General features: G+C 35.8%; 4 protein-coding genes across 4 annotated transcripts; 1 reads left to right on the plus strand and 3 right to left on the minus strand.

Moving 5' to 3' along the window:
* Window positions 1-470: 470 nt before the first annotated feature.
* epdl2 (ependymin-like 2) lies at window positions 471-3,599 on the plus strand. Its single transcript, XM_051092282.1, has 6 exons — window positions 471-633; window positions 738-772; window positions 998-1,132; window positions 1,226-1,412; window positions 2,143-2,233; window positions 3,335-3,599. The coding sequence occupies exons 1-6, from the start codon at window positions 558-560 to the stop codon at window positions 3,459-3,461; spliced, it is 651 nt and encodes a 216-aa protein (XP_050948239.1). The 5' UTR covers window positions 471-557; the 3' UTR covers window positions 3,462-3,599.
* Window positions 3,600-3,874: 275 nt separating this feature from the next.
* Window positions 3,875-10,432, minus strand: otub1a (OTU deubiquitinase, ubiquitin aldehyde binding 1a). The gene is made up of 7 exons (XM_051092281.1): window positions 10,345-10,432; window positions 9,833-9,894; window positions 9,082-9,180; window positions 8,771-8,889; window positions 8,467-8,551; window positions 4,315-4,509; window positions 3,875-4,176 (listed from the first exon to the last, which is right to left on the minus strand). Exons 1-7 carry the CDS (start codon window positions 10,388-10,390, stop codon window positions 3,979-3,981), a joined length of 804 nt encoding a protein of 267 aa, XP_050948238.1. The 5' UTR covers window positions 10,391-10,432; the 3' UTR covers window positions 3,875-3,978.
* Window positions 10,433-12,146: 1,714 nt separating this feature from the next.
* LOC127151942 (cytochrome c oxidase subunit 8B, mitochondrial) lies at window positions 12,147-13,900 on the minus strand. The gene is made up of 2 exons (XM_051092283.1): window positions 13,721-13,900; window positions 12,147-12,538 (listed from the first exon to the last, which is right to left on the minus strand). Exons 1-2 carry the CDS (start codon window positions 13,838-13,840, stop codon window positions 12,428-12,430), a joined length of 231 nt encoding a protein of 76 aa, XP_050948240.1. The 5' UTR covers window positions 13,841-13,900; the 3' UTR covers window positions 12,147-12,427.
* Window positions 13,901-16,834: 2,934 nt separating this feature from the next.
* slc22a6l (solute carrier family 22 member 6, like) lies at window positions 16,835-27,807 on the minus strand. The gene is made up of 11 exons (XM_051092280.1): window positions 27,432-27,807; window positions 26,534-27,037; window positions 23,951-24,054; window positions 23,672-23,826; window positions 23,368-23,536; window positions 21,762-21,885; window positions 21,565-21,680; window positions 21,266-21,480; window positions 20,933-21,041; window positions 17,452-17,655; window positions 16,835-17,276 (listed from the first exon to the last, which is right to left on the minus strand). The coding sequence occupies exons 2-11, from the start codon at window positions 26,924-26,926 to the stop codon at window positions 17,183-17,185; spliced, it is 1,683 nt and encodes a 560-aa protein (XP_050948237.1). The 5' UTR covers window positions 26,927-27,037; window positions 27,432-27,807; the 3' UTR covers window positions 16,835-17,182.
* Between the last annotated feature and the right edge of the window lie 136 nt (window positions 27,808-27,943).

The raw sequence follows: 27,943 nt of genomic DNA on the forward strand, positions 1-27,943 counted from the left end.
CTGCTAGGAATAAAAATGATTTGCTAGACTTAAGGGTTAAGACGGTTTTTAGGCAGGTATATCCTTTTTGGAAAGTTAAAATCTTTAGACGTTGTCACTTTTTGCCGAGTGCAACAACATATTTTAGTGTTTAATATCATCAGGTGACCTTGTTTTTGTAAGTAAATTATTATATGACTAGTACCTGTACTTGAACATTGACCTGTGGCAAGCAAATATGAGATCAAAATATGCTGAGTCTTCATCATGTGACCTTAATGAATACTCCACTTCAGGTTTTACCTGTCACCCACCATTTTCTGTTATTGGAACTTCAAAAATATCCAATCTTTATTTTATTTTGCACTTACATTAGGATTGATATTTCTAGTATTACGTATAGTTGTTTTACCACCTTCTGTTGAGCTGAAGCACTGACTAGATACCGAAAAGGCCCAGTGCAGGTGAGACTGAAAACATGGAGTGATGATCCGGAGCTGATGATATAAGAAGGGCCGGTCTTGGAAACACTGCTGCTAGTCGCTGTGGCTCCTGTTTGCTAGCACTCCACAGTAACAATGAAGATCCTGTTTGTGATCCCAGTTTGCCTGAGCCTGATTCTCAGCAGCTCTGCACAAAAGCCAGAACCTTGCAGTAAGACCTCCTGATCTTTTCTTTTGCCTGCACATTAGAGTAAACTTGAATTTATGCTTGTTTTGAAGTCTACATAAACCGTTTCACTCCTTTTTGACTTCCAGAGTCTCCACCTTTGCTTGAGGGGGCACTGACCGTGGTAAGTAATCCATCTTGATTAAAATAAAAAAATAAATAAGAAAACATTCATCAGACAAACTTGTCATTTTCAGATAAAAGAACCAACGCCAAGTATGATGTTTGCTCTCTAACTTACTTTGCTAGTTGGCTTATCTCTACAGAAAACTACCTCATGCAAATGCTAACTGTGAGGTATGTAAAAGTGTTTTTTTTTTCTTTTTTTTTTGGTTTCTCTCCAACACAGCTCGTGCCTGGGCACCATTTGCGAGTTTTTGAGAAATTCTCTTATGATGCCTATGGACAGAATATCCGAGTCCTAGCAGCTGGAAAGGAGGGCAACCAGACTTTCTTTGTTGACAGGCTTCTGCTCTTTAGAGAGGTAAAGTACCACCGTTTAAGCATAAATAGCAAAACATAAACTTTTCATCTTCACAAAATTCATCACCGGACTTCATCGCTCTCCTCTCAACAGGGAGTCAACTATGAGATCCACTATCACAACCATACTTGTATTAAGACAGCATTGAAGGAACCATTTGAGCATCTTGGGGTACCCCATGATGCCCATTTCCTGCATCAAATGGTCTTGGGTAGCAGCTCTATACCAGGACAAGGACTGCTGGTCAATAACTGGAATGGAACAGCGCAGACAACAAAAGGTAATGTGCGCAGTTATGCTGCGTTATGGATCTCAGTCATGTTTTTAACACCAAGCACAGGCTACAGCACAAATATATAAAAACAAATAACTTCTTAATAGTCTTAATAGTACCAATGTAATTGGTTCCTAAACTAAAGTTGCATATATAGTGTTATGTATATTTATGTATGGATTTATAACAAACATTGTTTGTTTTAAAGGGATTTTAAAGGGATAGTTCACCCAAAAATAAAAATTCTGTCATTAATTATTCAGCCTCATGTCGTTCCAAACCAGTTAAGACTTTCTATCTTCTTTGGAACACAAATTAAGATATTTTTGATGAAATCCGAGCATCAAAAGCAATGCAACTGACACGTTCAAGGCCCTGAAAGGTAGTTTGGACATTGATAAAATAGTCCATGTGACATCAGTGGTTCAGTAGAATACTTTTTCTGCGCAAAGAAAACAAAAATAACGACTTTATTCAACAATTTTGTCTTTACCTTTTTGGGTCTCGAACGCGTCTATGCAGAGTCAGAAAGCTGTCAAATTTCATCAAAAATATCCTAATTTGTGTTCCGAAAATGAACGAAGGTCTTACATGTTTGTAACAACCTGAGGGTGAATTATTGACAGAATTTTAATTTGTTGGCGAACTTATCATTTCAGGTTAAGTAAACCAATATACCATTTGCTCTATAACTTCCTCTTTCTAGTCGGTTTATGTTTTCTGTATTTCTCCGCAGAACCCTACCTGCTGACCTACACTGCGTTTGGCTGTGTGCCTCTCTACATCCTCGAATTTACCCAGCAAGGGGAAATAGACGTCATGACAAGGTTAGTCAAGTAGACTGCACAGACAATGTACACTAGATTGTCCCATACAGAAACTGTAAACATGTTTAACTCTGCTTTTCATTAAAACCCATGGATAATACTTCTGTAATCAAATCTGCAATCTTGTCCTTAACCTAACCGCATTTGTAGTATACTGATGAAGAACAACAGGAAATTATGCAACAGTGACCTTCTTAACCAATTACATGTGTTTACATTGCCTTTCCTCTTCCTCTGATCAAGGGAGGCACATAAATAAAACAAAATGCGTGCTTTATGAATGCTGTACAAGATCTCATGCATCAAAAAAAAAAAAAAAACCCAATTGATTCTGTTAATAATGCTTAATAGCTAGATCTCAGTGTGTGTGTATAATGACAACCCTGATAGCACGTATACATAACGGATACATCTATTTGACGTCTGTGTTTACATCTGGAAGACGTATTTTTAAAAGTGTTTGCTCATCTGCAATACGTCTATAGGAGGTTTCTCAGATGTCAAATAGACGTCTATTAGATGTCTTTAAGATGTTTATGATTTAGAAAATATGTTAAACTGGCATCTGACAGACGTCTGTCAGATGTAGTTTGTACACAGCAGATGCTTTCCAGATCAAGTGATCTTCAACAGACATCTTGCAGACATACGTGTGCTATCTGGGAAATAGCTAAAGACCCCATTGGAACTTATACAAAAAATGTTTTTCTCACGATTTGCTTTTTTCTTATTAACAATTATTTCATACTTCCACGAGTTTGTACGATATATCGATATGTGGTATTATATCAACATTAGTACAGTAGTTTAATACGAGCGCATTTGAGATGTGCTCTTCCCCTCATAACTTACATTTCACAGGTATATTCTGCATCTTTAAATGTTAGAAAGTCATATAAATATATCATTTTTGTTGTCAGAAGTGCATGAGCCTTCTGCATGGGACCGCCACTGCGCCAAACACATGGAGAGCAATAATTCTGGCTAAAATATATATTTAGCTAAAATATTTGTGGTAGGACAATAAATGTGTCGTGTAGAATTGCAAACCTACAAGTAAGTGTATATTATCATAGCAGTAACTGTTTCTTCTTTCCCTAGCTTCTTTGACCTAGTGGAGGGAATCGAGGACCCAGAAGTCTTCATCCCGCCCTCATTCTGCGATTCTGTGGAAGTGCTGCCAGCCAAAGAAGTTGCTGGAGCAAGATCCTTCATTGATCTTCTGTGAGAGGAACCACATGGGTTTATGTCAGTGCATGTCCACCTTAAAACTGCAGCATGGACACACCATTTTTTATTTCAATGTACCATTTGGCATTTTTTGGCAACCTACACACATTAAACAAAGTTGCTATCCAAACTATGACTACTGCAAGTTCTTTTTATTCTCATGAAAGTCAAATACAGTCAAACATGGTAAAGCAATTCCATTCCTATCATAAATGACAGGCAGTCTTCAACTACAAGAAACGAACCAAAAAAAAAAAAAAGACAACTGAATGAAATAACCATATTCTGTATATACAACTGAAAAAATGATGCAAGTTATTCAAAGAAAACTGTACAATGTCCAGTGCCTGTTATAACAGAATCTCCACAATTCTCCAAGAGTCCTTAGCGGGTTTTGACAGGAAATTGCAATGTTGAGTGCTGGGCTCTCGTGTTCACATTTCACAGATTTAGAGTCAAGTCAAACCCACAGCACAGAAACAAACGAGGCCTTAGCAGCAATACGTGCAGATCTGTTATTTGTACAAGATGTCGTAGTGGCCTGGTCGGTAGAGCAAGAAAATCTTGGGCTCTCCGTCTTCAGGGAAGATGTGGTGATTGACTGTTCCCCCCTCTCCTCGATCCATGTACTCCACCTGGATGCACACGTTCAAAGCCTGAGCCAGAGCTATAATGTGAATGTGGTCACTCTCTTTGGACATGGGCTCCACCTCCTGGCCAAAACAGAATGACATGCTGGTTTAAAATGTTGCAAAGTCATTGAAGAGCAGGTTACTCTACAAGAACTGGATGAAAATTAATCACATCAACAAAGAGACACAAGTCAGAAATGATGTGTTGTTTATTGTCACCTGTTGGCAGAACTCTCGAACGGTGCGGCCGCCCTCTATGAAGTGCTGGAAGAAGTCTTCCTCTCTCTGCAGGTACCCAGAGGTCACCAGCCGCAGATAGACGACAAGATAATCCGACACGCTCTGCTCATTAAAAGAGTTGAGCAGCTCACCTACAGACGTTTGCTTATCACAAGCCTCAATCAGGTCCATGAACTGCAGAGAGCAAGACAAGAGGAAATTCATTATACATGAAACTCATTTAAGATTATTACTGAGTGGAAAGAAAGAAAAGGGCAAACAGGAGTTTTGAGATCTCAAATGTGGCACTCATATTCGTACGTAATTGTAATGTCAACACAAAGAAGCAGGACTGATTTGATTCCCAGTACTGTTATCGTTAGCTAAAACTATTACAATTTAGTTAAGTGAAATAATGTTAAAAATGTAAAAAAAAAAAAAAAAAAAAAAAAAAAAAAAAAAAAAAAAAAAAAAAAATCGTCTTCTGTTGCTCACACATATTCACGTAATATGAATCTGCTGCTCATAGTTCACCAAATTTTTATATATATATATATATACACACACACACACACACACCATACACACACACGTGTGTATATATAACCTGTCAAAAGTTTTTGAACACAAGATTTTTTTTTTTTTTTTTTAAATAAGTCTCTTCTGCTCACCAACCTGCATTTATTTAACCCAAATTATAGTAAAAGCAGTAATATTGTGAAATATTTTTACCATTTAAAATAACTGCTTTCTATTTGAATATATTTTAAAATGTAATTTATTATTGTAATTTATTTCAGCATCATTTCTCCAGTCTTCAGTGTCTCATGATCCTTCAGAAATCATTCTAACGTGCTGATTTGCTGTTCAAGAAACTTTTTTTTTTTTTATTGTCAATATTTTTTTAAAAAAAAGCTGAGTACATTTTCTTCAGGATTCTTTGATGAATAAAAAGATTTTTTTGCTGTACTTTGGATCAAATAAATGCAGGCTTGGTGAGCAGAAGAGACTTTAAAAAATTATTAAAAATCTTAAGGTTCAAAAACCTTTGACTCGTAGTGTACCAATATATGCATGTGTGTCTGTGTGTGTATGTAAAAAAAATATTAAAAATGACTAAATCGACAAAACAACTCTAAAACTCCTATAAAATTAAAACCTAAAACAAAAAAACTCACTTGAAATATTAATAATACTAATAGTATTTACACTGCATGGCCAAAAAAAAGTTTCTGTCTGGATTTAATTAAGCAATTCTAAATAGTTTAAGATTGAATCATTATTGCAATGATTAATATGTTTCTGGCTTGTTGTATGTTGGGCAACAATTCTTTCAGCTCTAACTGATGCAGTGCATCCAACAACCATGTTGGAAGACGTACCCATGTACATATTCCAAGATGACAATGCCAAGATTCAAGAGGCTCAAATGTTTCCATCGCCCTGTTTTTATGCGCATTTTGAAGTATCGCATCAGAAACAAGTAATGAAATGTAAAAAAAAAAACGTCCTTAATTCGCAATAAAGTTTTTACACTTGCTTGAGGTAGTTTTTGACTAATGCGAATAATGACCGATGGAAACACATTTGCCAAATTAATTCCTCCATGCACATAAAAAAAAAAAAAAAAAAAGCAATGTGACTTTGACCTATGGGATGGCAAAGCTCGACTAAACAGTGGACCGATCTTGTTGCACAGCATCTGAAATGTTATTCTTAAATGCCAGAGCAAAGTCTGTCGTCAAAGTATTTGTGTATAATTGCCTCCCAGAACTGTCTTACACGACTGCGTCTCAAACAGCAGGCATCCACCTCAAAAAGCAATGACCACATTTATTGTGCAAGTAATAAATTATATATAAATATTATTATATTCAATGGCTTCTCCTACTTTTCTTAGTGATATTTAGTTTTATGTGACGATTTTGTTCTCTTTGACTTTGAATGGAAGCAGTGCATATTCACAAATGTTTACTGCTATATTCCAATTATGTGTACAACTTAAATGACCAATTTTGGATGGAAACCCAGCTATTGTGAAAGACTGACCACCACAGAGTCCTGAATCTCATTTAAAGTCTATGGGACGTGCTGAAATAAATAAATCCCTGTGGCATTGTTTCAACAACTTTATGCAACATCACAACATTTATTTACATCAAGAGTTGCATTATTTTTTAGCCAAGATCTTGTATTGACATTATGAGAGTTAAACCTTCTTTAAAGCTGACTCCATCACATGCCAAATCTTTCAATGGGGTTAGGGCCATGACTCTGAGGTGACCAATTCATGTGAAAAATATAGCTGCAAGCAGCGTTTACCGGGGTTCAAGCGCCTTAAGACATTTAAGGACATTTGAAAAAAAGACATTACATATTATTTACCAAGCCTGTAGCAGCCTAAATCAATGATTAAAAAGCATTTTTGGCAAATCCAAGGTCATTTACCATAGAAATATGATGTTTTTTAACATTTATGACCGTTAAAGCACCAGCTGTGGTCTGATTTTCCTAAAACTATGCATGCTTATCACCTGTCGCGTGTGCTCACCAGGTTTCATGAAGTTTTGAGTTTTCATTTAGGGTTTAGGGTATATTTGGAGAGGACCCTTTTCTAAACGAGCCTGTTACAGCTTGGCAAAGGCTAAATTTCAACATTTTTTTTTAAATTATTGACCTAGTTAATCCAGAGAATTGCACTGCAGTGTTTTTCCAGATTGAGTGAAAAACCTAGGACTAGTTTGCAAAAGTAGGTTCAACAAACGGTTTGAATGACAGCAGCGGTTCTAAAGGCAAAGTTGTTCAGAATGAGGAGGTCTATTGTATGATACCCCTTTACATAAATTCATTACTTCAGACTTATGCGTCCTCTAGAAACTTGCATTCTGCAAGTGAACGGCACATTATTGTGCCATCCCAGAACAACAATTTACAAATAATGTACTCACCCCCCTTGTCATCCACGATGTTCATGTCTTTCTTCAGTCGTAAAGAAATTATGTTTTTTGAGGAAAACATTTTTAGCATTTTTCTCCATATAATGGACTGATATGGTGCCACGATTTTGAACTTCCAAAATGCAGTTTAAATGCGCTTGTAAACGATCCCAGCTGAGAAAGAAGGGTCTTATCTAGCATAACGATCAGTTATTTTAATAAAAATGATACAATTTAAATACTTTTTAATGCCAAACGCTCATCTTGTCTTACTCTGCCTGAACTGTTTTTGTTTCGGTTCATGACAGTTAGGATATGTCGAAAAACTCCCATCTCATGTTCTCCCTAAACTTCAAAAATCACCCTATATCACTGTTTTACCTTTTTTGTTGAGGGTGTTTGATCTTCTTTGCATTTTCACTTTGTGTTTTTCGACATATCCTAACTGTCAAGACGCAAGACAAGCGTTTGAGATTAAAAAGTATTTAAATTTTTTTTTTTTTTTGTATGAAAATAACCGATCGTTTCGCTAGATAAGACCCTTCTTACTCGGCTGGGATCGTTTACAACCACATTCAGGATTGTTTGAAGCTGCATTTAAACTGCCTTTTGTAAGTTCAAAATCGGGGCACCATTCCAGTCCATTATATGGAGAAAAATGCTGAAATGTTTTCCTCAAAAAACATAATTTCTTTATGACTAAATAAAGAAAGACATGAACATCTTAGATGACAAGGGGGTGAGTACATTATATGTGAATCTTTGTTTTGGAAGTGGACTTCTCCTTTAAAGAGTTATGAGCGATTTTGTACTTTCGATCATTGTAACGCGCCCATCAGGCCGATTGGGGTGAGCTTTGGTGACGTTGTAGATGTGAGTACTACTATCCCTCCAAGTTTCAAGTCTCTGCGACTTACGGTTTGGTCTGCCCGACCAGTTTTACATGGAGATTGCTGATCCTTGACCACTCTGACAATTACATTCATATATGTTAGAGTTAATTGTTAATCACATTCATAAAAAAATACTCATACTTGCTAAACCTATTTCACAATTTGAGCCCAATGAATCTTGGTACGAATCATAGGTACGTCTTCTGTCATGGTTGTTTAAGAAATGAAAAGCTACACACTGTATCAGTTAAGGTTGAAAAAAATTGTAGCCAAAAGTAAAATAGAGCATGAACATATTAATTCATACTCATCCAAAGACTTACTGTGTTATGAAAATCTTCAATGGTGAATTCTGTGAAACCTTGGCTCACCAGATCCAGTTTGCTCTTGGCAGCAATAGCCTTGAACCTGCCAAGTGAACACAAACAAACAGAGTCTTAGAGGAATGTACTAAAGGTTACAGAAGCTGAGACAAATTATCTTCTCCTCATACTTTCACGTAAATGATCTTAACAGGCTTGACACAACAAGTAGTTTGTCTGTCTGCACTGAAAGTGAAAACAGCGTGTGATGATGAATAAACAATGTTAATTCACTTCATCTTAATGTAGGCTGGCAGGTGGTTACCTATGTAATTCCTTGCTGTCTTCAAGTAAAGACTCTAGATGTGAAAAACCAAAGGCTCTGTAGAAACAGTTCCCATCTGGCCGTGTTTTGCGTATGGATGAGTACTTCTTCTGCAAGTCCTGTTGACAAAACAGTTTGATTTGTTTGATGAGGATTTCTCTGCTTGAACATATTTGTGTATAAATAACATTATATGCTTTCTGAGCTCTAGGGTGTATGACTAGATAAATTAGATTAAAGATAAGCGCATAATAACAATTTATGCATAACATTCCAAAAACATTAATTCAATATTGAAACGGTTCACTAACTTTTATCTTCTGCTGGTAAATGGCGTCATCGTCAGCATACTCTCGCTTAAGGATAGTCAGGTCCTGTCTTTCTGACACCAGAGAAGTACTGGTCGCTATCTGCAATGATATTCAGAATGGGTTAAAGAGTGAAACTTGAGAGACGTGCATATATAAATACATGTATATGAGGCTAGAATACCAGGAATAACTCACATCTTTTGAAAAATTAATTCCGGTTACTCATTACATTTTAGTATCACAGAAATACTTTTACAGTTTTATTAACATTGTGAATTCATTTTTATTTTCATTTAAATTTTATTTAAACTAATTAAAGCTTCCTTTGTCATTTTTAATATGTCTATATGGTTTTTAGTTTAGTTTTTTATTTATAAATAAATTAAATATAATGTAAAGCAATTTACATTGCTTTATTTACTTTTTTTATTTATTTAAATAAATATATATTTAATACATTAATTTTTTACAAAAAAGAGAAATGTTTCTTTGTCAACTAGCTTTTTTTAAATATAGTATTTTATGTTTTCAGTTTTACTTAATTGATTTTAATACATTTCTTTAAATTGTACCACAGCAAAATCTTAACCTGTTGACAGCATTGTAGAAAGTTTTTTTTTTTTTTTTTTTTTTACTAGAGAACCAAAGTATGTATACAAAATCACATTTATAAACAATCCCAATTATAAAACACAATTATAAAAAAATCACAATTATAAAATACAAATTATTCAAGGAATGACTCAATTACCTCTTGCTGAATCTTATCTTGCTGTGCAATAATAGCTTCATCATATGCAAGACAATTCAGCCCTGTCAAAGAACAAACACAATTAAGTGTAAAATATCAATAATTTTGCCTATTACTTGAAAAGTGACAAAAATCATAATGGTACACGGTCAGGTCATAAACGTTATTATTACTGTTACTACGAGTCTCATGGTATTTTAACATTTGTTTCACAGTGCAATGTTTTTTTTAAACGCTTACGTGTCACGCTTCAAAGCATTTTCATTTATTGACTGTTTATATAACGGTAACGCTTATACAGAGCATATTATAAAGATCTGGACACGGAAACAAGTGCTTTAAAACATAAACAATGAACTCTCAGCTATTGTTGTTAGCAGGTTAGTTAGAAAAGCGCTAGCTGTTGATCGCTTCAGCTCATGCGCGTCAAACAGATGAAAATAACATCAGCATGTGGAAGTCGATATAAAGTGAAGTTGGCCCTGGCCCAACTGTGCTAAAGTAATTCTCACCATCAGCCTCTTTTTGAGAGATCTCTTGCTGTTGCTCCTCCGCCATGTTTCTGCTGAACAGTCATTTCCGGTCACCTGATTGATTGGGACCGCTGGAGATGAACCCACTTCCGGTTGAGATTCTTTACCTGACTTTAGTGTGATACCGTTGTTAAAATTATTTTCTTTCTGAATGTGTATGTTTTGTTTTCCAAGTCTTCTAGTGGTAAGTATACATTTTGACATAATTACTAATAGTGAAGAACAACTTTTTTCACGAACCAGGCAAAGCACCAGTGACAAAATTAATTTTCGAAGCGTCATAGTAAAACAAACTAATATATCAAACTAAAATATATACACCTGCCATTAAATAATTCGGAATGTTTCTGAAAAGTCTAAATATGTATATTTGCATGTGTTTGTACAGAATAATACATATTTTAATGTTAATTATATAATGATGCCATGTTTAATAAATGGGTTTTTCTCCAGATGAGCTGATGATCTGAATCAGGTGCGTAAAAAATGGAGACAATTAAAAAATGTGCAGACCAGGACTAAAAATAACCACCAAATATGTTTTTTTTCCCCCTCAATATTTAAAATGTTTTTGTGACTGAAAATGTTTGTGACCTTATTTTGAGACCTACAGTACTAGTGAGTCAATCTTTTTTGAAGAAGTATCTTCTGCTTACCAAGCCTGCATTTATTTGACCGAAACACCGCAAAAACAGTATTCATTTTAAAATATTTTCACTATTTAAAATAACTGTTTTCTATTTACGTATAATTTAAAAAGTAATTTATTACTGTGATTTCAAAGCTGAATTTTTAGCATCATTACTCCAGTCACAGGATCCTTCAGAAATCATATAATATTGTCATTAGAATTTAATAAAAACATTTATTATGTTGAAAATAGTTGAGTACATTTGTTCAATTTCTTTGATAAATAGAAAGCTCAGAAGAACAGCATTTATCTGAAATAGAAATCTTTTGTAACATTAGAAATGTCTTTATCATTACTTTTAATCAGTTTAAAGGAGTCCTTTTAAATAAAAATATTAGTTTCTATAATAAAAATAAAAAATAAAAATTATACTGACTCCGAGCTTTTGAATGGTATAGTGTAAAACTTTTTATTTCAGATAAATGCAGATCTCTCTTTCTATTCATCAAAGAACACTGAAAAAATGTACTCCGCTGTTTTAAATAATAATAATAATAATAAATAAATAAATGTTTCTTTTGTTCAAAATATTAGAATGATTTCTGAAAAATTATTTAATGCTGAAAAGTTAGCTTTGATCACAGAAATAAATTATATTTTAAAATATATTCAAATAAAGTTATTTTAAATAATACAAATATTTCTAAATTTTACTGTTAGTAAGCAGAAGAAAATTATTTTAAAAAACATTAAAAATCTTACTGTTCAAAAACTTTTGACTGGTAGTGTATCCATATGCAACATTTTATCAGACCAAATAAATTATTTAGTAAGTGCAAGATTCTGTCAATCTTATATTTGATGTACAAGCGTTTCAGAGTTATTGTGTGAAGTGAATTCACTGAATTAATAAACAACATTTAAAATTCCAAAGCTATTATTTAACACACACATATTACTATTTAGCCTTACAAAAATATAAAGAATTATTTAATGGTATAATGGTTTTATTTTTGTTTGATATTACATATTTGTTTGTCACTGGTGCCTTGCCTCATGTAACAAGCTACTGAAAAGCAATAACCCTTTTTTCCAGTATTGTCAAAAAACGTATGTAAAAACGTAATGAAAAACAGAGACATGCAAAATGTAAGATTTAAATAACTGTTTATTTCAAATGTAACAGCTCCAAGTAAGGGGAATTGAATCACCCATGATTACATGTTATTACATAATTGGTAACAGGGAGCAAACAGCTCAGAGTAACAAAGACCGGAGTGTTTGAAGGAAAGTAAACGGTCGCATGGAGAGGTAGCAGGGTGGCTCAAATTGTTCCGCTGTTCAGGAAAGTTGGAGGTCTGTGCGATGGTGGTCCCAACATGTTAAAAGCAATAAAACCAGACAAATTGCTTTCAGTCCATGACAGGTGGATCACTCAGACTGAGCAACACCCTTATTTTTGTAGCTTTCCAGGTTGGCCAGAACCCACCCAGATGGTCCCAGGATGGTAATGGAAAATATGGCCAAGCCAATTGTTGTCTCCTGTAAAAACAAAAACAAGAACCAAACAGCTGTTAGAGCTGTACAAGCAAATAAACAGTTTACTATACCATTCATGGCAACATACAGCTGCTACTTTAAAGGAACAGTTCACCCAAAAAGGAAAACTCCGTCATGTTGTTCCAAACCTGTAAGACCTTTGTTCATCTTCAGAACACAACTTAAGATATTTTTGATGAAACCCGAGAGCTTTCTGACCCTGCATAGGCGGCAACGCAACTGACACGTTCAAGGACTAGAAAGATAGTAAGGACATTGTTAAAATAGTCATTGTGACATCAGTGGTTCAACCATAATAGTTCTCATAGCTTCATAAAATTAAGGTTGAAACACTGATGCCACGTGGACTATTTTAATGTTGTCCTACGTTTCTGGGCCTTAAACATGGTAGTACTGTTGCTGTCTATGCAGGATCAAAAAGCTCTCAAATTTTATCAAAAATATCTTAATTTGTGTTCCAAAGATGAACAAAGGTCTTACAGGTTTGCAAAGGCAAAAAGATGAGAAATTAATGACAGGTTTTTCATTTTTGGGTGAACTATTCCTTTAATATCTCTTAAATATGACATTTTATGACTCAAAATGGTTACTGAGATAACAAATTGTAAAAAAAAAAAAAAAAAAAAAAAGTGCCCTGCAGATCTTAGGTATTCATTTTGACATGTTGAGCAGAAGCAGTAGCATTTAGTTGGTGCTGGAGAAACATTATCATAATGTCTTATTGACAGGCTATGGGGCTGGACTATTTAGCGGAAGTTGATGCCCTGCATTATAAAAAGCTCGAAATATAAACAAAATGACCCTTAAAACGAGCATTACATTACCTTTTAGTTACTCTTTAAAAGAAAATAACTTAAAAATGTGGATTCAGTTCACCATCTATCGCCTTTCAGCACCACGACCTTCTGTTGTAACCGTGTTAGGCAAGTTAACGTTAGGTAACAATTGGGTTTTCAACCCCAAATCACATCAGTTCAAAATGAATGCGAAAATGCAGCAATGTTCTATTCATAACAAACACCTGGATTAGAGCTAAACTCAAATTAAACTGGATTTTATGACTATGTATCATCACAGTGAGTCTAAAGGTGAATGCCAAGGAGATCACGGCCTGCCCTTCACGATGCTGCAGAGAAAACAAACCAGCGCTCTACAGATACTCACAGCGGGACCAATCAAATCCTTGGCCGGTCGTGTGGCGATGTTGGCTCGCTGGGTGATGGTTGATCCCCGCAGAGCCGGTGCGGTACGGATACGAGCGATTCCCCGCAGAAGTCCAGACATCTTGATCCTGTAAAATCGAGTGCGCAATGAACAGGAAGAGGTAAAGGACACCGGAATGTGCGGCAAGGCTGCAGCAAGCGCTCATGGGTAACACCAGCATGCTTGTGGGATTTGTAGTTTTTTTTTTTTTTTTTTTTTTTTTTTTTTGTGTGTGTGTGTGTGTGTGTGTGTGTGTGTGTGTGTGTGTGTGTGTGTGTGTGTGTGTGTGTGTGTGTGTACGTGTAACCTAGATTGTTAACGTTAAAAATAAACTCTATTGCTCCAACACAGGTTATATATTATAAAGACTATTAATTCCATTCGTGTAGTTGTTGTTATGTAACAATGACAGTGTTTATTCGTCATGACATATAGTTAAATGGTTACTGAACAATCATCTTTTACCTCTTTCGTAACCGTCTGGCTTTACGTGCTAACCGACCCAAAATAGCAAGTAATTAGGGCCCGAGCACTGCAGTGCGAGAACCCTCCTGGAATTGCTCCGTTTATTAATTAAATTTCTTGTTTGCAGAGACATTTATTGTCAAAATAGTAAGGAATAAGGGCAACACAATAGCCAAAATTCACAGGACCTGGGACAAATTTTAGGGGTGCATAGCATAGTGTTATAAATGTATATTTTTATGCAAACTTTGGTAGATGTACAATGTTTATAGCTGTGGAAATGTGTCGTCCACAGTCTGTGACAAGGCTCCATATTGTAATATTATCTGAAGGATAAAATTAATAACAAAAATCCTAATTAAATTTTATGTAAAATCATGAAACTAGCATACAAAGCCTAGAGCTAGAGAAGTAAATATAATATATATATATATATATATATATATACTGCCCTCCAAAAGTTTGGCAAAGTGTGGTTTTGGGCGATATCAGCATAAATCCTTATCATTTTTGGTGTAAATACATTTTACAAGATAACTTGATATGATCATTGAAGACCAGCAATAATAATTTTCATTTAGATTACATAATAATGGCAATATATACATGTCAAAGTCAGACATGCCCCTTTGCCAGCTGTGATGCCTGGTTACTGGTTTAAACTTGGCCCAGGTTTTTAAAAGATTTTTGGGTTAGCACATCTTAATAGCTTTAACAATTGATTGCCAATTAAGTTTAGAATACAATGAATTTAGGCTCAGATTATGCAGAGCTGTAACAGCTGCTAAAAAGTTTTTTTGTTCGAAAAGTTTTTTTCTATGTATAAACTGTTTATGTAACAAAATATGTTTTCGTAGTTTGTGTTGTCCCTTATCAGTGCAAAATTATCACAAATTAAAAAAAGGATTCATATACATGTCAGAGTGACATGAAATTGTTTTACAAAATAATGGATATGTATTAATACTATAATACAGAAAGAGGTAAAGGACACCGGAATGTGCGGCAAGGCTGCAAGATTGTAGTTTTTTTTTACGCGTAACCTAGACTGTTAACGTTAAAAATAAACTCTATTGCTCCAACACAGGTTATATATTATAAAGACTATTAATTCCATTCGTGTAGTTGTTGTTATGTAACAGTGACAGTGTTTATTCGTCATGAGATATAGTTAAATGGTCACTGAACAATCAACTTTTACCTCTTTCATAACCGTCTGGCTTTATATATATTTTTATGCAGACTTTGGTGTGTATATATATATATATATATATTGTAACAACTGGCTGTTGTTTGTTAGAACGTGGGCTAACCGGAGCTAAGCTGTACTGTTAAACTTTCCCTAAGCTATTTGCCAGCAGGGTGCTAGCACCTACACGCACCTTAACTTGGTTAATAAAACGTGCGAGCACTCGTGTCCCATACACCGCACGACCCTGAGTGTCTCTGTAACCATGTGCACAGACAGAATAACCCAACAGGAGGCAGCACTGTTCTCGTACACTTTTAATTAGAACACAGAGTAAGAACTTTTACATGCAAGGCCATATCAACAAGTCCCTCCCCTGCACATCTCTCCCCATGACGGTAACAGTTACACTTTTTATATAACAGGGCTGCAAATGAACCAAACCCACCCAAACTAACTTGAACATAACACACATAACATCACTAATGCAAAAACCCAACTGTCTTGCTTAAATAACGCAAAAATAAGTAAACTGTAAAGAAATACCCATAATGCACCCGGCTGCTAGCACTGACTGCCGGGTCATTACAATATATATATATATATACTGCCCTCCAAAAGTTTGGAAACACCCCTGGGAAAGTGTGGTTTTGGACGATGTCAGCATAATAAATCCTTATCATTTTTGGTGCAAATACATTAAAGTAACTTGACATGATCATTGAAGACCAGCCATAATAATTTTCATTTTGATTACATAAAAATGGCAATATATGCATGCCAAAGTCAGACATGCCCCTTTGCCAGCTGTGATGCCTGGTTACTGGTTTAAACTTGGCCCAGGTTTTTAAACGATTTTTGGGTCAGCACATCTTAATAGCTTCAACAATTGATTGCCAATTAAGTTTAGAATACAATGAATTTAGGCCCAGATTATGCAGAGCTGTAAGAGCTGCTAATGGTGGATATTCTGATGAATCGAAAAGTTTTTTTCTATGTATAAACTGTTTATGTAATAAAATGTGTTTTCGTAGTTTGTGTTGTCCCTTATCAGTGCAAAATTATAACAAATTAAAAAGGATTCATGCTAGTATTGTCCAAAACCCCACTTTTCTAGGGCGTTTCCAAATACATATATATATATATATATATATAGCCTATTACTGAGATACAGCCCTTCTGACAAACTAGTTTTGGTTTCTACACTTGAAATTTTCACTGATGTTTAATTAGTTAAATACCAAATAATTTAACCTATCTATGCGATTATGTACTCAAGTGTCAACAAGCTTAATGCCAGAGTGAAATGAAATTGTTTTACAAAGTAATGATGGATATGTATTAATACTATGGATGCATTACAGAAGACTACATATGTAAGATTTAAATATTAAAATAACAAACACCTTAATCTCTTACAATTTGTATTCTCTGTTGTTTTATTTCTTTGCATCATTCATGTAATAAAACAAACAAGCAAAAAAATTCACAAACATACATAGATACACATATATAAAACAGTAAAAGATTTCTAAAGAGCAGAAAGCTCCATTCAAGGCACTATTTCTTACTTTGTACAAGTAAATAATAATTTTAACACATTAATTACAGTCAGTAAAATAAGAATATACTTCACACCATTTATCATTCAAATTCAAGGAAACTCGTTGATAACCTTTGGTTGTTTCCATCATATTAACACTAAAGTTCTCTTGTGTATGGTAGTGATCATCTCTGTTTGTGTGTTCAAATGGAGTAAAGTGACCGTCTCAGGCAGACTCTTTCAGGAGGACACAACTTGGATCCTTTGTGGCCAAATCCTCTTTTTCAGGTAATCTTTTGGCTTTTTTCCATCCGAAACCTCTGTAATAAGTGAAAGAGTTGAAAAACAAAAAACGTATTATGGTTACCTATTTACGCATGACATTTTGCTCATGTCACTCACACTTTAAACTTTAACATTCTCTTGCGACATGTCTTGCGGGTCAAATCCAACTAGCACAAAATGTCAATGTGAACCAAGTCACTGCCGGCTCACCTGTCATCCACATCCTGGATAGTATCGGGCAAAGGTTGTGAAAGGGTCTCTGGGAGAAAAAAGGCGAAGATCCCACTAAGAATCGGAGCCCCTCCGTAGATGAAACCAGGTAGCCATGGGGTATCCTCCCCAAGAAGAAGCACCATGGGGGCCACCATCGCTCCAAACCGAGCCATCATGGACACCCATCCCATTCCATTTTGACTGAGAGGACACAGAGGAAAATTGCATAAGCTGACATCACTTGCTCTGAAATTATAGGTTTCTGCAGATCTTGTTATTGCTTGTTAAAAAGGAAAAAAATTATGGACAATGCAGGGCTGAAACCATAGATATTGAAGGGGACAAGTCAAATTATCTCTCCCAATATTTGCTGTTTGTTGTTAGAATGACAAAAGGTTGAAATAGTTACATTTTTAGGTAGTCTAAACGTGCTTGGCAATGTCAAAATGATTAAGACCAGGGGTGCCCAAACTCTGTCCTGGAGGGCTGGTGTCCTGCAGAGTTTAGTTCCAACTTGCCTCAACACACCTGACGGGACTTTTCTAGTATGCCTGGTAAGGCTTGATTAGCTGGGTCAGGTGTGTCTTATTGGGGTTGGAACTAAACTCTGCAGGACACTGGCCCTCCAGGACCGAGATTGGGCACCTCTGATTAAGATTAATCAAATCAAAGAAGGCTGGAAAGCCGTGATGGTTAGGGAGTCGGGCTTGTAACCGAAAGGTTGTGGGTTCGAGTCCCAGGTCTGGCAGGGATTGGAGGTGGTGGGAAGTGAATAACCAGCGCTCTCTCCACCCTCAATACCACGACTGAGGTGAGCACTGAACCCCCAACTGCTCCCCGGGCACCGCAGCGATGAGGTAAGATGTAAGTAGCTAAACATTTAATATGTGACAACCATTCCACAATATACTGTATATGTAAAATAAGCAACAGTAATATCCAATGATGCAAAATACACTTTTTTCACAATTTTGAATTAAAAATATAAGATGCATCATTTGGCCTATATGGCAAGAAACGTTTTTCCATTTTGCATTATTAATCGAAGCCCGTTGCCACCACTAAATTTTTTTTTTTTTTTTTTTTTTTAAAGAAAGGTAATTGCGATCTTTTAATCTGACAATTTTGACTTTTTAAATTCTGAGAATGAAGTCAGAATTGCAGGATATAAATTCGCAGTTCCGACTTTTTTTCTCAGAATTACGAGTTGATATATTTTTTTCCTCGCAATTGCAGGATATAAATTCATAATTGCAAGTTATTAAGTCAGAATTGTGAGATGCACACACTCAATTCTGAGAAATAAAGTCAGAATTGCAGGAATAATAGTTTTTCACGAAATTGTGAGTCTACATCTCGCAATTCAGATTGAATTTTTTTTTTTTTTTTTTGGAGAAGTGTGTTACAAACTTTTTCTCAGAATCGCAAGTTTATATCTCATAATTGTGACTTTTTTTATTGCAATTGCGGGATATAAACTCACAATTCTGACTTTTTTTTTCTCAGACTAAACTCTCAATTGCAAGTTATCAAGTCCAATTCTGAGGGGACAAAAAAAAGTCTGATATTTTCTCAGAATTGTGAGTTTATATCTCATAATTCTGACACTTTTGGTCAAATTTCATGGTTTTGAATTGAAAATATAGGCATCATTTAACCTATGTGGCAAGAAACGTTTTGCCATATTGCATTATGAATGGAAGCCCGTTAACACCACTATATAACAATATAGATATATATTTTTTTAAGATAACTGCAACTTTTTATCTTATAATTCTGACTTTTTTTCTCGCAATCGTGAGTTTACATCTCACAATTTTGAGAAATAATGTCAGCATTTCAGGATAAAAATTCGCAGTTATGACTTTTTTCTCAAAATTGCGAGTTGATATCTCGCAATTGTGACTTTCTCGCAGTTGTGGGATATAAACTTACAGGTCTGACTTTTTTTCTCAGAATTGTAAGATTCAAACTCACAATTGCGAGTTATCAGGTCAGAATTGCAAGATACAAACACTTAATCCTGAGAAATAAAATCAGAATTGCGGGAAATAAACTTGAAGTTCTGACTTTTTTTCTCACAATTGCGAGTTTACATCTTGCAATTCTGGATTTTCTTTTAGAATTGTGAGCTATAAACTCATAACTGCAGAATTATCAAGTCAGAATTGCAAGATATAAACACTCAATTCTGAGAAATAAAGTCAAAATTTCAGTAAATAATCTTGCAGTTCTGACTTTTTCTCACAATTCTGACTTGTCTTTTAGAATTGTGTGAAACAAACTTGCAATTTTGACTTTTTTCTCAGAATTGTGAGATATAAACTCACAATTGCGAGTTATCAAGTTAGAATTGCGAGATATAAACACTCAATTCTGAGAAAAAAAGTAAGCATTTCAGGATATACCTTCGCAGTTACGACTTTTTTCTCAGAAGTGCGAGCTGGTATCTCACAATTGTGATTTTTTTTTTCTCTCGCAATTGCAAGATTATATCTCGCAAATGTGACTTTTTTTCACAGAATTGCGACTTTATATCTCACAATTCTGACTTAATAATTTGTATATATAAACTTAATAATATTGTAGATATAGACTTGCAATTCTGCAAAAAAAAAAAAGTCACATTTGTGACATATATTATAAGAAAAAAGTCAGAAATTCAAGTTTATATCTTTGTTTCTCAGAAATCTCTTTATCTCTTAGAATTGCAAGTTTAAATCTTGCATTTCTGAGTTTTTTTCTCGCTACTGGGAGAAAAAAGCCAGAACTGCAAGATGTAACCTCGCATTTGCAAGAAAAAAGTTAGAATTGTGAGATTAAAAAGTCACAATTACCTTTTTTTAATTATATATATATATATATATATACACACACACACACATATATATATATATATATATATATATATATTTAGTGGCAGAAGCTGGCTTCCATAATAAAAGTCAATCTGTGCATATTAAAAAAAAATCTAAATTCCTTTCTCAAAGTTTTAAATTGATTACAAAAATATTCTTCATTCTTTTCAAACTTTCAGTTGTCATTAATAATTTATTCTTGTTATTTTACTGTTCTTTTTTTATTTAAGTCCTTTATTTAGTTCATTTAAAAACAATACGGGTGGTTATTATTATTTAAAGGTGTTAAATAAAGGATTTAAATAAGTTATAAATTGAGGGTAAAGTAATCTAAACTATTTGCAAAGAATTTTGCAATATTTTTATTTCATAATATGCACACAATCACTCTTACTAATGAATGGATACAATAAAAATATTGCAGTAGTTCAAATTGATCTTTTTATCCTCTTAAATCCATTTAAATTCTTTAATTCTTTCTTTATTTATTTTTTTAAATAAAAATACTATTACTACCCCCCATCTCCAACGTCCAAGTCATGGTTTTGACCTTGTGTGATTGAACTGTGAATCATAGTTCATTTTTTTGTTTTAGGATGAGGCTGACACTACTTAATTACCGGATGACCGTGGGATACAGCTCTCCAGAGTACAGGTAACAGCAGTTGAAGGACGCAGCCAGGCAGCCCTTCCCTATCACTGCCAGACTGGTACGTAACATTTGCAGGTCTGCACATGTACAAAAACAAGAGTCAGTATACACAGGTACACAATCAGCCATGTGAATGTCAAACTTGAAATGCCAGGGTCTTGATTTCTGTGATACTAAAGGACAGACAAACCTCTAGATTTCACTGGAATAACAGCTATTGAAAACTAATGACCCCATGTGACAGTGAGACTGCAGTTTCATTATTACTGTGCTCGACTGCCAACCAGGCTCAAATTCTTACCATAAGGCACCAGAAGATTAATGAGTATCATTACGCCAGCCAGTACAAGAGCTCCACACTGAGATGGTCTTCGTCCTAACGTGCTCATGGATATCGTAACCAAGATTTTGGCTGGTATATCCACCGCTCCAAAGATGACCTGGATTAGGTAAATGCTGACCCCAAATTTCTGCAGATCCATTGAGAGGCCGTAGTAGGCGAAGCTGGTTGAGAACCTGAGATTATACAGTTCAGAGGTCACAAGTGTGGTACCAAATGCTGGATGGTACTAAATAAAATGCTAGGATTGAGTGACTGACCAGACTACGCAGAGGCACACGGTAATGGTTCTCATTGTGGATGTGCGTACGAGGTCTATAGCGCTGTAAGACCCCTTTGAACAGGCCATCTCCTTCTTCATGGACTCTTGCAACATCTGCATGCACAACCACAACAGGATAAACATTCTGAATGACCTGCATAATGCTAAAATTGATAGTCATGTATAACGTCATACCTCAAGGTTGATTTTGTCGGCTTCTGCACGCCGTCCATTTATGCGAGCCACTGTTTTAAGGTTTTTTACCGCCTGCTCTGGTTTCTTGCTCAGGACCAGCCAACGAGCAGACTCTAAGAACCACCTGCAGAAGACAATATAAGATCTTATGTCATTACATATATGCCAAATACATATAGACATTCAAGTGAAAGTCTGTTTGTATAAGTAATACAAGTGATACAAGTAATTTTTTTGAATGTAAGTGTTGGAAATGAGAGACAAAAATCATTTTTAATTCGTATAAATATTTTCATAGGGATAATGTTTTGGGGATTGCTTTGTGCAAATTGTCATTTGGTGCAACTAGCTTAATTAACTTAAGTGCAATAATTTATAATAATATTTTTTAAATGATTATTTAAACAACAAATAATTGTTAATAGTATAATTAGTATAATATACAGCAATACAAAATGCAATATTTACAATGCAATACAATATTTTTGTTACTCAAAAAATATTTATTTAAATTATGTATTACTTTATATTATTGACTTAGATTATTTATTTAAAAGACTAAACACTAGTATACACTAATGTTCAAATGATAAATAATAATACTTTTATTCAGAAATGACACATGAAATTGATTAAACATGTCAGTAAAGATTTTCACAGTTATTTCTATATCTAAAAAACACGATTTCCAGAAAAATATGAAGCAGCACAATCATTAATAATAAATGTTTCTTGAGCACAAAATAAGCATATTTTGACGATTTCTGAAGCATCATGTGACACTAAAGACTGGAGTCATGACTGCTGAAAATTCAGCTTTGCATCACAGGAATAAATCACATTTTAAAATATATTCAAATGGAAAAAGGTTATTTTGAATTGTAACAATATTTTACAGTATTACTGCTTTTAGGGTATATTAGATAGAAATAGAGACTTTTGAATGTAGCGTATTTATGTAAACCAAAAGCAAGTGATAAATACTGACAGTACTTGCAATGTACTTGACATGTTTTAAAAGTGGATTTTATTTAAAGAAGACATTCACTTCCAGAATGAAAATTCCAAGATAATTTACTCACCCCCCATGTCATCCAAGATGTTTATGTCTGTCTTTCTTCAGTCAAAAATAAATTACAGTTGATTTTTCTCCACACAGTGGATTTCTCCATATTGTGGACTTCAATGGTGGCCATCACGTTGAAGGTCCAAATTGCAGTTTCAATGCAGCTTCAAATGGCTGGAGAAAATGAGATGGAGTTTTTCGTCCTACATGCATGTGCATCGCAGAGCTAGTGCGAGATGAGCATTTGTGATGAAAAAGTAGATGCATTTTTATGTTTTTAAGAAAATTACTGATCGTTTCGCTAGATTAGACTCTTATTCCTCGGCTAATAGCGTGTAGAGCCCTTTGAAACTGCAATTTGGACCTTCAACCTGTTGTCCACCATTGAAGTCCATTATATGGAGAAAATTCCTGTAATGTTTTCCTCCAAAAAAAACTTGAAAGACATGAACATCTTGGATGATGTGAGTAAACTATCAGGAAATATTCATTCTGGAAGTGAACTTCTTTAATTGAAACAGTCGTGATCAGAAGACGCACCATGAGTAGAGGAAGGACACATAGAAAGGCAGAGAGACGGCCAGTGTGAGCCAGCGCCAGTCTCTGATACAGTACGCGACCCCTGCCAGGATCAGCTGGCCAGTGGTGTAGCAGTAACCCGTTCCTGTGCCCACCACCGTCCGCACACGCGTGGGGATCCACTCCACAACTGAGGAGAAGCAGCAATGACACTTCATGCCACAAGATGTCACCAAATACAACGTCAATCAAATGCATTTTTTTTCTCCACATGTTGAATAGGTGCCAACCTCTTATTTACAGCTGTGCTATTCATTGTACTCACTTAGAGAGAAGGAGTTGAGCACCAGACCAGACAAGGCCATGCCACAACAAACACGGAAAATGCAAAACATGGTGAAGGAGGTGGAGAAAGCAGTACACGTTCCTCCAACCGCCATCATCAGGTTAGAGATCAGCAATAAAACACGACGACCAAACCTGCATCAGAAGGCGGAAATGTAATTAGTGTGCTAAGGCATTTCTGAGTCAGAAGATGTTATTTAATAAAGTTTATGATTATATTGCTGTTGATCTCTTATATAATAGTAAAACTTGTCACAACCTGTCAGAAAGTCCTCCAAAAATTACTGCTCCCACAAGGACCCCTCCCATATAGGTAGTTTGACTCATTTGCTTTAGTGCACGCTGGTCACAAACCAAATCCCACTGAAAGAGAATAAACATTCAATTAAAACCACACAGGATAAAAACTGCATTTATGTTTGCGTGTAGTGTTGTGGACAGTTCACCCAAAAATTAAAATTCTGTCATTATTCAGCCTCACGTCGTTCCAAACCTGTAAAACCTTTGTTAGTCTTCGATATACAAATTAAGATATTTTTTGTCAATACTGATATCTATCTGACCCTGCACAGACAGCAATGCAACTAAAAACAAAAATGACTTTATTAAACAATTTCTTCTCTTCCATGTCGGTCATTGAAATGTGTTCTTGTGAACGCACGTCGAAGACTGACACGGAAGAGTAAAAATTGTTAAAGCAGTTATTTTTGTTTTCTTTGCTCACAAAAAGTATTCTCGTAGCTTTATAAAATTAAAGTTGAACCACTGATGTCACATGGACTATTTTCACAATGTCCTTTCTACCTTTCTGGGCCTTGAATGTGTCAGTTGTGTTGCTGTCTATGCAGGGTCAGAAAGCTCTCAGATTTCATCAAAAATATTTTAATTTGTGTTCTGAAGATGAACGAATTTACTCAAAGAATGGGTAAATAATGACAGAATTTACATTTGTGTGTAAACTATCCCTTTAAGATAGGCATTAATGGTTCCATGAACTTTTAACATCCATAGAACCTTTTTATTGGACAAATCTTGTTCTATAATGGAAAAAGCTTCTTTAGATTATTAAAATACTCTTCATGCCAAGAAAAAAAATTGTTCACTGAAAGGTTCTTTTGGGAACCAAAAAATGGCTAAACCCCCTCTAAAACCAGCCTGCTGGCCAGCTATGACCAGCTAAAACCAGGCTGGATGACTAGCTAAAACCGGCAAACCATCTAAGGCTGGTTTTAGCTTTTTTTTTTTACTACAATCTCAGTCCAGAAGGGCCAGTGTCCTGCTTTGGTTTCTAGCATGCCTAGTAAGAGCTTGATTAGCTGGTTCAGGTGTGTCTAATTGGGGTTGTAGCTAAACTCTGCAGGACAGCAGCCCTCCAGGGCCGAGTTTGGGCACCCCTGTTCTAAGGCATTTCCATGTTTTATAATGGAAAAAGCTTCTTTAGATTATTAAAATGTTCATCACAACAAGGAAATAAAAAGTTCACTGAAAGGTTCTTTTGGGAACCAGAAAAAAAACAGCTGAAACCAAGCTGGTGGTTTAAGATGGAAGTTAAGCTGGTTTTAGCTTGTCTCCCAGTCTGGCTATGCTGATCAATCTGGTTTTAGCTGGCTGTTCCAGCTTATCTCCCAGGCTGACCAGCTAAAACCAACCTGGCCACCTAAGGAAGTGGCCAAAGTCTGCTGACCAGCTATAATGGCCAGCTTAAGCTGGTTTTAGTTGTTTTGTTTGTTTTTTTTCAGCAGGGACATCACTACAAAAACTTTGTTTTTAAAAGTGCATTGCATAAAATGTTCATTGTAGGGTGTAAAGGTTCTTTAGATTTTTGAAAATGTTCCTGAAAGCTGAAAACAGAAAGCTGAAACCAGCCTATGATTCTAGCTGGTTTAAGCTCGTCAAGATGGTCTCCCAGCCTGACTAAGCTGGTGTTCAGCTGGTTGGTCTCCCAGTCTGACTAGCTAAAGAAGTGGTTAGACACCTTCTAAAACCATCCTGCTAAACCAGCTATGACCAGACTGGAAGGCCAGCCAGCCAGCTTGGGCTGGTTTCAGCTGGTTTCTTTAGCATGGACACAAATATCGATCACTGAAAATTTCTTTTTGGAACCCAAAATGGGTGTTCTAAGGCAGGGGTGCACGAACTCAGTCCAGGAGGACTGGTGTCCTGCAGAGTTTAGCTCCAACTTGCCTCAAAACACCTGCCGGAAAGTTTCTAGCAGAGATTTTCTTACTATAGGGAGATGAGAGGGTCTGTATTACTTACTATAGAAAGAGCTGTTTTTATTTCAACAGGGACGTCACTACAAATTTTTTTTTTTTTTAGAAGTGCATTGCATAAAACGTTCTTTGTAGGGTGTAAAGTGTTCTTTAGATTATTGAAATGTTCCTGTTAAAAACAGAAAGTTAAAACCATAGGCTTAAATTGGTCAGATTGGTCTATCAGCCTGACTAAGCTGGTGTTCAGCTGGCTCTAGTGGTGAAAAACCCTCTGAAACCATCTTGCTACACCAGCTATGACCAGACTTGAAGACCAGCCAGCCAGCTAAGGCTGGTTTCAGCTGGTTTCTTTAGAATGGACACAAGTAAGTAGTAAGAGTTTGATTAGCTGGTTCAGGTCTGTCTGATTGGGGTTGTAGCTAAACTCTGCAGGACAGCGGCCATTTAGGACCCACGTTTAATCACCCCTGTTCTAAGGCATTGCTGCAAAAGCACCTTTGGGAACAATTATTTCTAAGATTACTGTGACCCCAAGTTCTTTCACTCACAAGTTAAAACTTAAAAGCATCTAAAAACTTAAACTTTTGCACAAATTATGCTAAACCTTTTCATAAACATTTACGATTTACCTCAGTAATGATAGTTGAGCTCATTTCTGTCATGTCGTAGTACCATCCATCCTCACAACTCTGTGTCTCTGTTTCTTCCATATCTTTTTCCCATAGGCTTTCTGAACTATTGCTACTCAGAAGCTGCCACTGAGGATGTGCGTAGCGTCTGCAGCGTTCCGGTTTGCCGTTTTGGTCCAGGGGCACAGTGACCCGCAGAACATCCCCAGCACCCATGGATGACGTTGAGAGGTTGGCGTGGGGGGTGCAGTGGTGCGGCGGCACAGCGGCCACAAAATTCTGCAGCAGGTTATGGCTGGCCATCATCAGGATGGGCAAACTCAACAGGGTGACGTGCAGGACCTGGAAGCGTCCTGTGCTGCCAACCTGCTCCAGCAGGTCAGAAAAAGCCATGGCTCAGGTGCCAACAAGAAGACAAGAAATCAAAGGTATCACAATTCACGTGATAAAACAGTTTATAACCCAACGTTCTGCCTTAAGGCGCAAGTCGGTTGTAAAATTTATCTGTGGGAACATAAAGATAACGTATGTTAGTCAAAAAACCTGGTTACAAATACATTCCAAATGATTGTTAGCACAAGTTTATTGGATATTATACAGATGCAAATATATTATGCTTTAAAATCACTAATAAATAGATTTTGTAAATAAATTATTGAAATATGTACTATTTCAAAAGTACATATTTCAGTCTTTCTACATCAAAATGTACTCAAAATGCTGTTTCTTTTACATGAATCAGTAAATGCGAGCAAATTGTTAATGCGTCAAATATTTTGTTTATGCAGCACATATTACCTTAAAAACCAAAAGCAAAAAGTAAACATTACCAGTAAAAACGAAATAAAATAAATAATAAAGATTCACATATGAGCATAAAAAACAAGTGTATACGCACCTGTTGTAACTTGCAGGACGTCCGGGGTTTTCTCTTTAGAAATCAAACTACAAAGTGATCAAGAAACTGTTATGTGTTGTTGTATAATCAGCTCTGAAATTCCTCAGGCTTTCGGGTGGAAATGCACCTCAGGTCCGCACTGGATTAAAAGGTCCACTTTTGAACTGCTTGTGGCATGAACAGACTTTTTCATGAAGCCCGAACGAAGTTGTTGTGCTCCCTCTGGAATCCTTTGGCTAACCTCTGTGTTCGTACCTGCTGTGTCCTGAGTCTGGTCCAGTGTCCGGGCCGGTGGGGTGTTACTGTGAGGAACAGAGCTTGACTCGGGAGAGATTAGTGTGCGGGAGTTTATGTCTCATTGTGGATGTTAAAAGGGGAGGGGATTATGGGTAAATTAATGATTTTGAGGCATATTTACCTACTCTCTTAGCTGTTGAGTGGGACAAAGGCAGAACGTTATGTGTACTTGAGCAATTATAGTGGGACAGAACAGATAACACAAAGTAGAAGAG

Source organism: Labeo rohita, chromosome 21 (assembly GCF_022985175.1).
Source record: "Labeo rohita strain BAU-BD-2019 chromosome 21, IGBB_LRoh.1.0, whole genome shotgun sequence".
NCBI classification, from domain to species: domain Eukaryota; kingdom Metazoa; phylum Chordata; class Actinopteri; order Cypriniformes; family Cyprinidae; genus Labeo; species Labeo rohita.

What these genes read in the sequence shown, in the direction of transcription:
- epdl2 (XM_051092282.1), top strand. Translation starts at nt 558, where the DNA reads ATGAAGATCCTGTTTGTGATCCCAGTTTGCCTGAGCCTGATTCTCAGC. An exon ending in ACAAAAGCCAGAACCTTGCA is followed by an intron (nt 634 to 737) that starts GTAAGACCTCCT and finishes TTTGACTTCCAG; the next exon opens with AGTCTCCACCTTTGCTTGAG. An exon ending in GGCTTCTGCTCTTTAGAGAG is followed by an intron (nt 1,133 to 1,225) that starts GTAAAGTACCAC and finishes TCCTCTCAACAG; the next exon opens with GGAGTCAACTATGAGATCCA.
- otub1a (XM_051092281.1), bottom strand. Translation starts at nt 10,390, where the DNA reads ATGGCGGAGGAGCAACAGCAAGAGATCTCTCAAAAAGAGGCTGATG. An exon ending in CTCTCAAAAAGAGGCTGATG is followed by an intron (nt 9,895 to 10,344) that starts GTGAGAATTACT and finishes GTTCTTTGACAG; the next exon opens with GGCTGAATTGTCTTGCATAT. An exon ending in AAGATAAGATTCAGCAAGAG is followed by an intron (nt 9,181 to 9,832) that starts GTAATTGAGTCA and finishes ATATCATTGCAG; the next exon opens with ATAGCGACCAGTACTTCTCT.
- LOC127151942 (XM_051092283.1), bottom strand. Translation starts at nt 13,840, where the DNA reads ATGTCTGGACTTCTGCGGGGAATCGCTCGTATCCGTACCGCACCGGCT. An exon ending in AGGATTTGATTGGTCCCGCT is followed by an intron (nt 12,539 to 13,720) that starts GTGAGTATCTGT and finishes TTGTTTTTACAG; the next exon opens with GAGACAACAATTGGCTTGGC.
- slc22a6l (XM_051092280.1), bottom strand. Translation starts at nt 26,926, where the DNA reads ATGGCTTTTTCTGACCTGCTGGAGCAGGTTGGCAGCACAGGACGCTTC. An exon ending in GTGTCCTTCCTCTACTCATG is followed by an intron (nt 21,886 to 23,367) that starts GTGCGTCTTCTG and finishes TGTCTTCTGCAG; the next exon opens with GTGGTTCTTAGAGTCTGCTC. An exon ending in GTGTGCCTCTGCGTAGTCTG is followed by an intron (nt 21,481 to 21,564) that starts GTCAGTCACTCA and finishes GTATAATCTCAG; the next exon opens with GTTCTCAACCAGCTTCGCCT.